Consider the following 14,209-nt stretch of genomic DNA (forward strand, 5'->3'; position numbering starts at 1 on the left):
GGCTGATGCCAGGAGGAACCTGAAGAGATCAGGGAAGCTCCTGCTTGGAGGGACAGCAGCACCATCAGGAGGGGACAGGCTGTGCCAGGGCACAGCTGGGGTAGGTCAGAGAGGGACAGCCAGAGGGGCAGCCTTGCAGCAGGCACTGGTTTGGGACTCCTGAGCTGCCTCCCCTGCCCCATATGGGGTTCACCCCTCAGTTCTGGGTTTTTTTCACCACTGGATTTATGTTTGCAGCAGCCTGGAGACCAAAATCCTCTGTTTAGGCCAAGGTGTGGGCAGGGGGCATCCCTGGGGAGCACAGGGCTGGCAGTGGCAGCCAGCTGAGACAGCACCCTGCAGGCTGCTCTGTGCTCACTTAAAAAAAGATGATTTTAAAAAAGCTCAGAAAACAACACACTGAACTATAAACTCAAAGAAATCACTGGGGATAGGGCTGAACTTAGCTCTGCCTGCACTTGCTCCCAGGCTTTGCCCAGAGCATCACCACCAGAGAGGAGGAAATTTTTGTCCCTAAAAATCCAAGGTGTGGCAGCATTCCCCAAAAAGCCCAAGAGCTGCCTGAGCACTACTGAAAACCTCTGCCCCTTCCCAGAGAGAAGGGGAGCTGGAGGATGAATATAGTCTTTTTATTGACTACTTTTGAGTAGAACAAACTAAATACATCTGTAACAGTTTGGGTTCCTTTATACAGGACATTAAATAAGTTATGCACAGGAATGAAGTAACAAATTTCTAATACAGAATTAAATGTCAAAAAAAAAAAAATAGAAACCTTAACCCAATGTCTTCCCATGCCCCAAGTTCACATTTATCATTCCATCTTTAAAAAAAAACAACAAAAAAGAAAAGAAGCAATCATTCTAATCATGACTGTTAGTATTTCATTCATTTACACTGGGGTTAATTTTAATACACAGCCATCAAAGTTGCATGAGAATTATGGAAGACAATCTATTTACAAGCAATTCCCTCCAGCCCTGCCCTGCTCCCCCTCCCCAGCCCAGCCTGGCACTGCCACCACACACCCACAGCGTGCAGCTGGGGCTGCAGGGGAGGAGGGGACTCACAACCACGTGGGATTGACCTGAGGCTGTTCCAGAAATGTCCCTCAGGGCAGGAGATCCCTTCCTGACAGCCCCAGGATGGGCTGCTGCAGGTCAGGGTGGCTCCAGTGCCACCCCACTGGGAGCTGCCTCAATGCCAGTGTGCTTCAGCACCAACTCCTGGGGACACAGGGAAGACATCCCCAGGGCCTCTGGAGCTGTGGGATTCACTTCAATACTGGGAGATCTTGTAGCTTTTTAACAAAACCTTGTAGACCAGCTCCATCCCACAAGAGCAGCTTCCCAAGGGGCCAGGGCTGGAGCAGCAGGTTCCCTGCTTATCCCTGTGACAACTCATTACAGCTCCCTTATTGGCCTCCAATTGAAAAAGTGATCAGAAATAATTAGGGAATTGCTTGCCTCGTTGGGCTCCAGCCCAGCAGTGGCACACACACAGTCCCAAACATGGCTCTGCTGAAGAGAAGGATTTCTAGAGCCCCTGGGGGAGGTGGGAGCAGCTCCTGGAGGGCACATGCCCTCCCTGCCACGGGCTGTGCCACTGCCACCCTGTGTGACACTCCTGGCCAGCCCTGCTGCAGGGCTGTGCTGTCACAGCCTGCACTGCCCTGGGTGCCCCCAATTCCTTCTCCCACCCCCCAGCAGGGACTCTGTGATGGACACAGCAACCCAGGCTGGCCCCCTTCTCCCCAGGGGACCTTGTGATCCTCTGGTTTTGGGATCCTCTGATCCTGGGGTTTCAGGACAATCTCTGAAGGTGGATGCACATCCCTGGGTATCTCTGGGTGCAGCACTGCAGGAATCCCCTGGAGCAGGGGATAAAAATCCACGCAGGACACCCAGTCCTGCCTGTTAGCAGTGTGAGTGGAGAGCACTGGCTGTAAACAACCCCTCACCCTCGCAGTGAGGATCCCTGGGCTCAAAAACAACAGCAGGAACTCACAAACCAGCAGCTTCCAGGCAGTGAAACAAACAAAACAACGGGCCCCAGGTGGAAAGGGCACCTGCACCCAGCCCAGATCTGCTGTGCACGTGTTCCTCCAGCACAGGCCCTACCCAGGAAACACCCAACTGTCTGTCTCACCACAGACTGGGATGAAATCCAGGCCATCCAGCAGTACCTCCCTGCCACTGCCTCTTGCTTTAGAGCAGACAAATCCCCTCCTCCCTCTCTGCAACCCTCAGCTGCCAGCCTGGAGGCAGAAGTGGGCTCAGCTTTTGCCATTGCACAGAGGATGAGATGCTCCTGCTGGGAAATTGGCTCTGGTCTGTTCACAGCAACAACCGGCCCACACAGCCACCTGAGGCACAGCTGCCTGGGACCAGGGAAAAAACACGGATATGATGGAGGAAAGGTGGCAGGAGGAGGCAGTGGTGGCTCTGACACCTTGGGAAGTGAGCTGAGCATGCCACACGGACAGGGCTCCCTGCCTGGGCACCACACTTTCAGCACCTCTGGCGTGTGCCAGCGCTCTCCCCCCAGTTCAGGTCCCCCGAGCAGGTGCCCAGTGTCCCCCAGGCCCTGGCACTGCTCTGGTGTCCCCCTGAGAGAAGCAGGGAGATGCTGCAGGTGAGGCTCACCCCAGTTCACGAGCCACAAAGAAAAAGGCAGGATGAGAGGGCAAAGCCGGAGTGTTGGTGCCCCGATGTGTCAAATATGTCAAGTGATAACAGTTGCTGCAGGGGCTTTTTCAGCTTAAAAACCCCCAGGGAACTCATCCCGTGGAGTGAAGCCAAGCCTTCCTCCTAGAGCCCGTTGGTGTCTATGGCTGTCACGGACGCCGGCGTGGAGGAGCGCGAGGTGGTGGCCGAGCTCTTCTCCAGGGCTGGGCTGGGGATGCCATCGAGGCTCTTGGCTGCTGCTGCCACCCGGCCCGTGGGCAGTGCCAGGGGCTTGCTCTGGCCGTGCAGGCCTTGCCCACAGATGCGGTGGTGCCTCTCCCAGTCCTTGTGCTGGCAGAAGGAGCCGCAGTAGCGGGCGATGTTGCAGCCGCTGCACGTCTCGCTGGCCTTGCGGCCGCAGTTCCAGCAGCTCTGCAAGACCAAAGACACTGTGCTTAAAAGGGGGTTAGTTTCCCTAGGAGCTGCAAGATGGTGCTGACTCAGCTCCGGAGGGGACTGTTCATCCCCTCTGGCCCAGATTTGAGAATATGAAAATGAGCAACCCATTAATTCCTGCTCTTTCCCAGCTCTTTGCCAACGGTTCGAACCCCCACTGCTCTTTGCCCACAGCCGCTGTCACACTGCTCCAGGCACATCCTCTCCCCTAGACTCACCCGAATGCAGAGAGGAAACAGCAGGACTGAAAAACACGCTGCAGATGCTGCTATTGGGCCTTTTTATTTCCTGTTTTAAGCAGCTCTATTTTGGTCTCCCTCCCAGCCAAGCACTCTCTGCGGGGATCACGGCGCCGCTGCACAGGCACCATTTGCTCCGCACCCTGCCTCGCTGCACAAGAGGTTGGAGCAGGCCAATTTGGAAAAGCAAATGCTCATTTGAAAGCCTCCCAGCCAGGTGGAAGCACTGCCAGAGCCTGAGCTTCAGCCTGGAAGTGGAGCAAAGCCCCTCTGGCCGCAGGGAGAGGTGTCAGCTGGTGGCTCCCGCGTGCCACCGCTTCCCTCAGAGCGCGGGGCAAGGGGCCAGCGCCAGAGCGAGGGCTGCAGCTGCTCTGGGGAGGGGAGGGACAGCAGAGCAGCTTCCCTGCAGCTGGAGCAGGGTGTAGCAAACACACACTGGGGAGGGAAGCTCAGCTATGGGGATGCAGCTTCTGTCAGAGCTGGCCTTTGTGGGGACACGGCTGCTGTGACCACCATCAGAGAGCTGTGGGAGCGGGGTGCTGGGAGGTGCTGGGCTCCAGCAGGCAGCCCTGCTGTGGGGAAGGGCAGGGAGATTCCCACTGCCAGGCTCAGCACTGGAGCCACCAGCTCATGGTGGTGATTTATGGGATGGCAGTGAAGCACCTGACCAGTTCACTTTGGAGTCAGCTGCTCCAGAGCCTCTGCGTCCCCAAGGTCCTCCACTTTCCACGAGAAGCAGGACTTGAGACCAAAAAGCCCCTACCAAGGGCTGTGGTAGTTCATGGAAAACTGGGTCACTGCTACGCAGCTGTTTACACTTCAAGTGTTTTTCAACTGTGTTGCAAAGGTTACAAGATGTGCCAGAACACAGGACAGCTTTTAGACAAGGGCTCTAGGGCTTGCACAGGGGTGCTCAGCAGCTCCCAAGGTCCCAGACTGCTCCTCAGCACAGCTGGAGGAGGAGGACACTCCTTGGCTATTCCTCTATGGAGAAATCACTACTTGCCTCATTCCTTCCATGGCTTCCTGAGCAGTTCCACCCACTCCCATCATGCGACTGGTGTGTTCAACCCTCAGCAATTTCACTGGGAATTACAGCAAGGACATAATTCTCTGGAATGACACCTAGTAATTCCATGGTTCTGGCCACACTTCCCGAGCCCCAGCTGAGCTGAAACCCACCAGGTTTGGACCTGCTGTCCCCACATCCCAGCAGACATGAACAGCACGGTCCCATCAGATTTCTACTCAGCAGACACAAACCCTTTGCTCTTGTACATGTAGAGAAATTAAAATAGGGAGCAAAGCCCACATGGATGGGATGTGGTGGTGCAGGAACGAGCCATGTAATTCCCCTTGCCCAAAATCTCAAAAGCTCTACCAAGTGAACTTCCTGTTAAGCAACAGGGAGGGTGATTGATGATTGAAGAGTAGAAAGAGATTCTCTGAGGCACCCATTCAGCACTGGCACTGGCTATGACAAACCAAGATCCATCCCTTCTTATCCAACATGCAAGTGTGGCACAGACCACCAGGAATGTGCAAGGGCTTTTCCTGCAGCCCAGCTTCTGCCCTGCCCTATTTTCAAGCCCACAAATAGCAGCTTCTTTCCTGCAAAGATCAAGTACTCCACCATAATTTCTGAGCTAAACTGCTGCATGCACCAGCATCCTTTTCTCTTTGCTTCTACATCTCTTTCAATACCACAAAATCGCTGGTCATTACACTGAGTCCAGCTCAGGGTGCCCAGTGGTTGCACACACACGTGTCCACAGACATTGCTCAGGCTGATTCCCTGCCAGCAAAACCTAAAAAGGATTTTTGATTATATTGGTGCATTGTTTAGTTATTAATTGGAGAGACACTTCTAAAAGGAAAAGGTGTTGAAGACTGGAGTTTGGAGCACCCTGGTCTAGTGGCAGGTGTCCCTGCTCATGGCAGGGGCTTGGAATGAGACGATCTTTGAGGTGTCTTCCAACCCAACGCAAGGTGTGATCTATGATCCTGTGAAAAGGTGGAGGGGACCTGCAGGTTTGAGCTGGAGACTGCAGCCTTAGCAAGCCCTTGCCAGGCCATTCCCTGGCAGCTCACCTCGGTGGACTCCTCCTGCTCGTTGATGACGAGGAAGGCATCCTCGGTGGCCTGGCGCTTGGCGTCGGCGATGGTCTGCTCCATGCGCGCCCGCTCCGACGCGATCATCTCAAAGGCCTTCTGCTCCGCCTCGGCCACCGCCTTCTGCACCTCCGACATGGCCTGCCGCTTCACCTCGTTCACAGCTTCTTCTGGAAGGAAAGAGCAGCCTCACCCACCCACCCTGGCAGCGAGGGGAGCCTCCCAGAGAAACACACCTCCAGATGTGTGTTCCCAGCACCAGCATCCAATGAGTGGCGAGGCCAGGCTCAGCGCCATAGGATCCCCGTGGCATCACAGAGGAGCAGAGCCAGGGTAATGATGATGGCAGCCAGATGTGCTCATCCTGGGGCATTGCTGCAGCTGGGCTCCTGCTGTTTCTGCACAGCAAACCCCCAGTTTTGTGTTTAGCCTGGTGATCCAGAGGGATCCCGGCCGTGCTCACCGCGAACACTCACGGGCTTTTTTCCAAATCTCCTCCATGACAGCCATGGGATCCCCATGGCATCACAGAGGAGCAGAGCCCTTTGAGAAAGCCAGGGTGAGGATGATGGCAACCAGATGTGCTCATCCTGGGGCATTGCTACAGCTGGGTTCCTGCTGTTTCTGCACAACAAACCCTCAGCATGTGTGTTTTGTGTTTACCCCGGCGATCTGGCGGGATCCCGGCCGCGCTCACCGCGAACACTCACCGGCTTTTTTCCAAATCTCCTCCGTGACATAGCCCGTCCCCGACCTGCTGCTGAACTCCCTCAGGGAATCTGCTGGAGGAAGGGACACAGGGAAAGGTTGGCAAAGCCTTATCCCACCCAGCTGCCACTCACGTGCCCAGTGGTACCTCAGGACATCACGGGGCAGGGAAGGATTAACCAGCTAAAACTCCAAGCAGAAGATTGCTACGGTTAAAGCCACTCCTCAGACACTCAGATGATAAATTACAACATTTAATTAGCACCTTGCATAATTTATGACACTGTATAACCTGTCTCCTGGTACTCAAAAACAACAGGCAATGCTTATAAATGTATGTTATCTAACTTCTGCACTGTCCACAGGCTGTGAGCATCAATCTGTACACCAGCAGCTTACATTAAGCATAGCACTTCCCAATCCCAGGGCAATTCAAAGGCTTGAACTGATGGACAAACTGTCCTCCAAGACACCTGGAGATGCTGCTTGATGCTTAACTGAACCTTCTCACAAGAGCAATAGAGCTTGAAAATTATCACTAGGTCCCACAAGGGGAGAAAGCAACAGCTTTCCAAATTTATATAAAAATTTTTAATTATATCACCTTTAACAGCATGGGGCTGGAAGTGTATTAGTCATGATATACTTAAATATAGAAGGGCTAAAAGCTGGCTGTGCCCCCCAGGCTGTCACATACACCCACTGCTCCTCAGGCTTGGTTGCAACTGGAGCCAGGGGCACTTGGATTTCTTGCAGAAGGATTCACTCTATATTTTGTATACAAACAAGCAGAATATGCATAAAATTGGCATTTATTCTTGCTAGAAGAAATCCATTTTTATTACTGAATAATCAGAGGATTTTTTCCCCACAGCTTGAATTGCAGTGGGTTGGTTTGAATGGAAATCTGAATTACATTGAAATAAATCAGCATTTTACACTTGTTTTTTCTACAGGGTCAAACCCCTGCATACTGGATGGGGAAACCAGTCAGCTTTGATAAAGTTGACTCATGATACAAAAATAGAATTAGTACCACAGGTAGCTATTACACTTACCAAAGCCTTTGGTATTTTTAGAATAAATAGAACACAACATTTAAAATCCTTCAGGCAAGAGGGACTGGAAGGGGGAGAGTGGTAGAGACTAACACCTCTTCCCTGCCTTTTCACCCCCAGCTTTGGACCAGCTTTGGCCAGCAGTGACAAGGAAAGCATGAGCAAAGGTGCCTTTAGACATGACAAAAACTGCTTCCTGTGTCACCTCTCTTCAAATACTTGAGAAAAATACTTAAGCACTGTGTGGATGTGACAGCCTGGGGTGTTTTTTTTGTTTGTTTGTTTTGGGTTTTTTTTGGTTGGTTCTTTTTTTCAGAAGGCAAAATGGCAAAAGCCCTGTTTATTTGATCCTCTCTTCTTTTATACCTTAGTTTGCTACAGGTGCACCTGATTGGTCATTTAATCAATACATTTCACATGATTGCCTAATTAACAAGACACCCATTTGTAAACAATCTTATGAGAAAAACAGCAAAACAGATTGTTCAAAAACACCACCTGCAGATTGTTTTAGTATTTGACTATCATTATTTATCTCCAGCTCCCTAAAGCTTCCCAGGCCGATTCATGGGAAAACTTATCCAGCTTTCTCTCTCTCTGACCAGGCTGTTATTGTATTTGTTGGGAGGTGCCCTGATGAAGGCAGGAATGGTGAATCTGACTCCATGTGCTCAGAAGGCTCATTTATTAGTTTATGATACTATATATATTAAAAAATACTATACTATACTAAAGAATAGAGAAAGGATACTTATTAAATGCTAAAAAGATAACAATGAAAACTGGTGACTCTCTCCAGAGTCCTGACACAGCTTGGCCCTGACTGGCCAAAGAGTGAAAACAACTCACACAGAATGCAATGGAACAATCACCTGTGGGTGAACAATCTCCAAACACATTGCACATGTGAGCACAGCACAGGAGAAGCAAATGAGATCAGAATTGTTTTCCTTTTCTCTGAGGCTCCTCAGCTTCCCAGGAGGAAAAACCCTGGGTGAAGGGATTTTCCAGAGAATGTGAATGCCACACCCATGGGTCCCACCCTGCCATGGATTCTCCATCAAGGGAGAAGCTTCATCCTGCAGAGCTCTGTGTCAGCAGAGGGACACATGGCTCGTGTAGTGACACCTCTGTGGCTCCAGGTGTCACAGAGACCACCCAGCTCATCCCAGAGACAGCCAAATGTCACCCAGGCACTTCGAGCGAGGCCAAACACAGTTTGTCCCACCCACAGCAGTGCTTAACCAAACGCATCCCATGACTGGCAGGCAGGACCATCCCTCCCTGCCCGCGGGGCCGTGCCCGCTCACCGCTGCCCGCGGAGTCGGCGCTGGCGGGGCTGTGCTGGCGGCTGAGCAGCTCGGTGCCCGCCTTGCGCGGCTCGGCCGTCTCGGAGCAGCGCCGCTTCCAGTAGTTGAGCTCCTCCCTGTCGGCCTCCTGGCAGCGCCGCAGCACCGCCATGGAGCGCCGTGTCTTCTCCACCATCTCCATGATGCAGTTCAGGGCCTGCAGAGCGGGGGAAAGGTCTCAGTCGTTATAGGAATGTGTCTCTTCTAATGGCGTGACAAAGCTATCTTCTGTGCCCTCAAAAAGGAAATCAGCCCACAAGTTTCTCTCCTCGATGAGGCGGAAAAGGCATCTCATAGGACCTGGGGGACTTCACCTCAAACTTAAGGATAGCTAATTGGATAGGAGCCAAAAAGTTCCACCTGGGCAATTTACTAGATAAAGAAGAGAACAAAGAAACTAATTGCTTTTGTGAGGTGTTCTACCAGGGGCAGGAGGGCCTCTTGCACCTGGATCAGTTTTTCTCTGTAAAGAGTTTTGTTTTGCCTTTTATTAAAACCTTTTTGTTTCCAACACTGCCACAGAAGCCATCCTGCTGATTTTATGCCTTCTAAGGTAGCTGAGCTATCTTGGGTGTGAAATAAATCTCCAAGAGTTTATGAGACCTAGCTTGAAGAGAATCATATTTCAGTCATCACAGGTTTCACTGTGGAGGGACCATCCCAGGCAGATGAGGCAGGAGCAAGGTGGTTTTCCAGGATTTGGATGGTGTCATGCCCAAGGATACAGCACTAGGTAGGGTCACCACAAGAGGTAGCTCAGCACCTCCAAGACATGCTCCTTAAAGTGGAGAGGAAAACCCCACCACTTTCCTACAGGATTAGGGTTGGTTATGCTGGTGTCAGTTCTCCAGAATCACAGTCTAACTCCAAATATTCAACTACTGAGCCTCTGCTCCAACCCAACACCATTCCCTCAAAAAAACCCATTAGCTTTAAAGCGTGAGGTCTCTCTGCATTTATGATCAAAGCTGAATTTTAATCCCATCTCTTTGACACAAACAGCAGTGAAGTGCCCTGGAGGAGCTGCCTTGCTCAGAAGGAAAAAGCTCAGCATAAAATCTGCCAGAAGCACCAGGTCTTGCTGTTGGTGCTTTTTTTGGTCCATAAAAGGCTGGCACCTCAGGGAAAAGAAGTCTTAAAATACAGTAATGATAGGTTTACTCATTTTGTAAGTCCATATCCTGACTGCACTTAGTGCATCTGTGCACTTGTGCTGGCCAGGGCTGGGGCAGAAAAGATCCCAGTGGGGATAAAGCTGGGGTTGGTGTCTCAGCCAGCCATGGCAACACCTGGCCATGCTCTGCAGAAGCTCCCCAGCTCCAGACACTTCATCCACATCAATTTTATTTTCCACTGACCATGGGCAGAGGAAACCTGCCAGGAAAGTGCTACAGCTCCTCTCATCCCTCCCCACCATCCACCTGCTTGTGGTGGCTTGTTCCTCCACCAGGCACCAGGAGAGCCTGGATATGGTATCAACAAGGAAATCACCAACTGGAGCAGGTGGAACACTGGGTTGCTGCTTCCCACAGAGCTTCCCACAGCCCCTGCAGCTCCTTACGTGATCGAGATGCTTCCACTCATCCGCCCACTCCCTTTCTGTCAGGCGGTGATCCACCAGCTCGTCCTGGTAGCCTCCATTCAACCCTGCAACAAAACACAGCCACAGAGGGATCAGATGGACCAGTGGAGAGAGAAGTGGCCCCAAAACAAGAATCAAGAGCTCTGTTTCCAGCTTCACATAGCTGGGATTTTAAAACGCATCTCCAGGTGGCCTCTCTACAGGGGTAATTCCATGCTGGTGCTTTTTTATCCCTGTCTGCTTTACTGTCTGGGAAGTGCTACAATCCACTTGTGGCTCCAGCTCTGACCTGCTTGTGGAGCTGGTTCTCCTGTTATAAACCCACAGCAGCTCAGAGCCTGAGATTCAGGCTGTTGTGTTGGAAAAACATTGTGTACCTCCGACACATCCCTTGGAGAAACAGGGCAGGGGGTCAATCCCTACTCTCCTGCTTTGGAGATCTTGGAAAAGTTAATTTCTATCTCCCTGCCCTCTCTTCCTGCCTGCTGGGTTGGCTATACTCAACTCACACATAAAGTCCTTCCTCCTTACCCTCAGTGACTCCAGCCTTCATACAGTGAAATACAAACTCTCAATCCTCCTGTTTGCAGCTTCCCAAGGGGAGCTTTTTCCTCTGAACTCCCTGCAAAGACTCAGCTGTGAGGACATGCCCAGGATCACCCATCTTTGGGTACGAGGGGCCAAGCAAAGGCCAACACCAAAGCTCAACCAGGAACCCTCAGGCTCTCACCAAGCCCGCCGTGCCTGTCCCGGATCTCTCTGTGCTCCAACATCTTGCTGGGGTCCCTGTAGAGGTGGGAGGTGGCAATATCTTCCAAGGTGTAGTGCTGAAGGGGTGGTGGGGTGGGGTGGAACTGCCCACTGGGGTTCATCAGGGGGATGGAGAGGGCAGGGCTGTGCCGGGGCGCGGGGCTGATGGTGCAAACCCGCTTGGCCGGAGGCTCTGTCGGCAGTGGCTCTCTCTCAAAGCTGCTGTCTTCCCTCCTGCAATCACACCAGCAGAGACAGGCATTCCTTAGCATCCCATACATGTACTCAGAAAGATGCAGATTTGGAATCAGCAGGGTTTGGGCAGCAAGGATTTTACCACGGGGTAAATGCAGAGAGCTCAAACAAATGCACTCAATTTGTGAGGCGATGCACAAAGTGACCCCGTCAAAGAAAAGGGTTCAGGATGCCTGAGTGTTGTGATTCATCTCTCTGAGCATGACCAAATTAAAATTTCACAGTTTTTATAAATTTGAGGCATGCTCCACATAATTGCATAACAACTTTTATCTTGGAATAAAACATGGTGAAAATGAAGCGCATCCTTCCCAGCCCTGCCAATGCCTCCGCTCCTTGCCTTGCGGGTGGGAAACTGCTCAGCTCTCTGGCTCGGGCTTTTCAGTGCTACCCAAAAGTCCCTCTGGGACACACAGCCTGAAAGAGGAACCCAGCCTGAATTCATAGTGCACTAGGAGCAGTCATTGAAGTCTTAGAAAAGAATTGTTGTTGGGTGTGATAAAATCCTGGATGCTGCTTAAAGCTTTGTCAGCAGCAAATATAAAACAAAAGTCACGACTTCAGCAACCGAGCAGAGTGACAAAAGCTGTTAGTCACCTGTCTGGACTGTGTCTCTTGCCATTGCCATTGACCTCGATGAGCAGCTCGGAGGAGTCAGCAGGAGACGTGGTGTTGGTGTTGAGCAGGATGTGCTCGTGCTGTGCCAGGTACTGGGAGGGCGTTTGCTTGGCAGCGCGGGCACAGTGCAGCAGCTCCCGCTGCAGCAGAGGGAGGTTGGCCTGGAAAACAAGCACAGGGCTGGATTACAGCAGGGCTTTCCAGCTGTTCCAAAAGGTTTGGCTTTCATTAATAGCTCAGAGCAGTAACACCTGTGACCCATGACCCCCACTCAGGATCCCCCAGCTCCTGGTGTCTGCACTGTCAGATTTACCTCAATTTTCCCAGGAGCCTGATGTTGGTGGACCCAAAATCCAGGTGTTACAGGAAGCACTGTGTGCTTCCAGCATCTAGTTACCTAGAGGCGCTGGAGAATCCCCATCCCTGGAAGTGCTCAAGGCAAGGTTGGACAAGGCTTGGAGCTACCAGGTCTGGTGGAAGGTGTCCCTGCATATAGCAGGGGGCTGGAATGAGATGAGCTTTAATGTCCCTTCCAACCCAAACCATCCTGTGATTCTGTGATTTAACCATCCCAGACAAACTCTGTGTGCCAGCACTTCAAACATTCTAGATCTGAACATTTGCAAATAAGATTATAGGCTCAGAAGCTGCCACATGGAGCTTGGTTTGCCTCCTTTATCACCAGCACACAAGCAGACATATGTGGCACACAGCACAACGTCAGTCAGTCCCACACGGCCAGCGCTACGCTCTGTGCAGTCTGTCTTGGGCTCCAGCAGAATTGCTGTGGTGCTTGCAAGGAGAGCTTTCCCAGCAATGTCACAGTGCCAAGAGGCACAGGCAGGCACACAGAGTGTCAGCAAGCCCCAGCAGCTCCCTGTCACCTTCAGGAAGGGGATCACAAATGGCCGCAGGGGGAAGTTGGTCGCCTCTTGCAGCTTGCAGTGAAATTCCTCGATTGTCACCGTTGAGTTCTGAGAAAAGAAATTAAGAAATGAAATGGCAATTTGTTCTTATTTTTAGGCATGTGGGAAATGGCTCCAAATGAACAGAACTGGGAGGGAGACAGCATCTGCTGCTCCAGGACTGACAGTGTTTGCATTGGATCCTGCTGGATGCAGCCAGCAAGGCTCAGGCCAGCAGAGCATGAATGCTGCACTAGGAGAGGGGTGGGAACTGCCTGGCTCAGCACTCCCCCAGCTCCAGAGTGGGAGGCAGAGGCTGACTCCAGGGCAGCAGGACCCAGCTGGCATCTACTGCATGCTGGGACAGGCTGTGGAGAGTCAGACTTTGATCCCAGCTGCTCAGAACTGCACACCTTCCTCCCCTTCAGTTCTCCTCATCTAACCTATCCACGGAGTCTCAGCAGCATTCTGTTCACTGTAGTCCTCTCCTGGTCCAGCCTTGCCTCCCCTGGGGCTGCTCAGGCTGAGGAATGCCTGGGACTGCAGCATTTGATAATCTGCATACACAAAATTTGCCCCTGCAGCAATAAGCATGATCTGGGGTGAGAACAACAGCCAAAGGGACCTGGACAGCTTCTCCTTCCCTCCCCAAAAGGGTAGGCTAAGGTACATTCCATTTCCATGGAATGAAATATGCTATATGAATGCAGCAGCAGCATTTTACATCCAGTGCTTAAGCCCTGGGCGTGACCCAGAGGACATGGACAGACTCAGGTTTGCCTTGGAAGCAGAAATGCTCCAGGCTGCTGCAATCTAGCTCCCTTCAGTGCCTGCTGAGCCTCAAAAGAAAAAGCAGAGATCAGTGCAAAAAAGCAGAGATCAGTGCAGGAGCCCCATGGCACCACAGCTGCCCCGGGCTCCAGGGCCTCAGTCCAAGGTCACAGAATGGTCTGGGTTGGAAACATCTTTAAAGGCCATCTCATTCCACCCCTGCCATGGGCAGGGACACCTTCCCCTATCCCAGGGTGCTCCAAGCCCTGTTCAATGTGGCCTTAGACACTTCCAGGGATCCAGGGGCAGCCACAGCTGCTCTGGGCACTCTATTCAGCACTCTATTCAGCACCCTCACAGGGAAGAATTTCTTCCTAACATGCAATCCAAACCTCCTCTTTTTCAGTTTAAAGCCATTCCCTCTTGTCCTGTCACTCCATGCCTTTGTAAAGCATGTGCACTATCATGTCTAAGGCACTGGACAGCATTTCTCCCAGTTATTCTGTACAAATGCAAATGCTAGATACAATTCTGCAGCAAGACCTGTTCATTTGGGTTTGAAGGCTGTTCTCATGGCAGGGGTTAGGAATGAGAGGATCTTTAAGGTCTCAAATCAAACCATTCTGTGATTCCATGATTTACATAAAAGCTTTGTCCAATTCCTTCCAGCTTTCCTTAAGTTTAGCTGTACGCAATCTCGTGCCTAAGCCACTGGACCAACAGCTTTTTGAAACACAGCA

The 14,209-nt window shown here is 51.7% G+C and overlaps 1 protein-coding gene across 6 annotated transcripts in view; it reads right to left on the minus strand.

Annotated features, from left to right (window-relative positions):
• Positions 1-608: 608 nt before the first annotated feature.
• Positions 609-14,209, minus strand: part of CBFA2T2 (CBFA2/RUNX1 partner transcriptional co-repressor 2) — a 59,723-nt gene continuing 46,122 nt past the window's right edge. For 3 of the 6 annotated variants that reach the window (XM_059862312.1, XM_059862309.1, XM_059862314.1), the window contains exons 4-11: positions 12,678-12,767; positions 11,773-11,954; positions 10,901-11,154; positions 10,150-10,235; positions 8,550-8,745; positions 6,184-6,255; positions 5,453-5,643; positions 609-3,098 (exon numbers count right to left, since the gene is read on the minus strand). In XM_059862312.1, the coding sequence (XP_059718295.1) occupies positions 2,811-3,098; positions 5,453-5,643; positions 6,184-6,255; positions 8,550-8,745; positions 10,150-10,235; positions 10,901-11,154; positions 11,773-11,954; positions 12,678-12,767 (1,359 nt within the window). In that variant the 3' untranslated portion in view covers positions 609-2,810. The remainder of the gene's footprint in view (positions 3,099-5,452; positions 5,644-6,183; positions 6,256-8,549; positions 8,746-10,149; positions 10,236-10,900; positions 11,155-11,772; positions 11,955-12,677; positions 12,768-14,209) is intronic. The other 3 variants (XM_059862313.1, XM_059862311.1, XM_059862310.1) reach the window with 3 other exon arrangements.

This window comes from Haemorhous mexicanus, chromosome 18 (genome assembly GCF_027477595.1).
Source record: "Haemorhous mexicanus isolate bHaeMex1 chromosome 18, bHaeMex1.pri, whole genome shotgun sequence".
Taxonomy (NCBI): Eukaryota; Metazoa; Chordata; class Aves; order Passeriformes; family Fringillidae; genus Haemorhous; species Haemorhous mexicanus.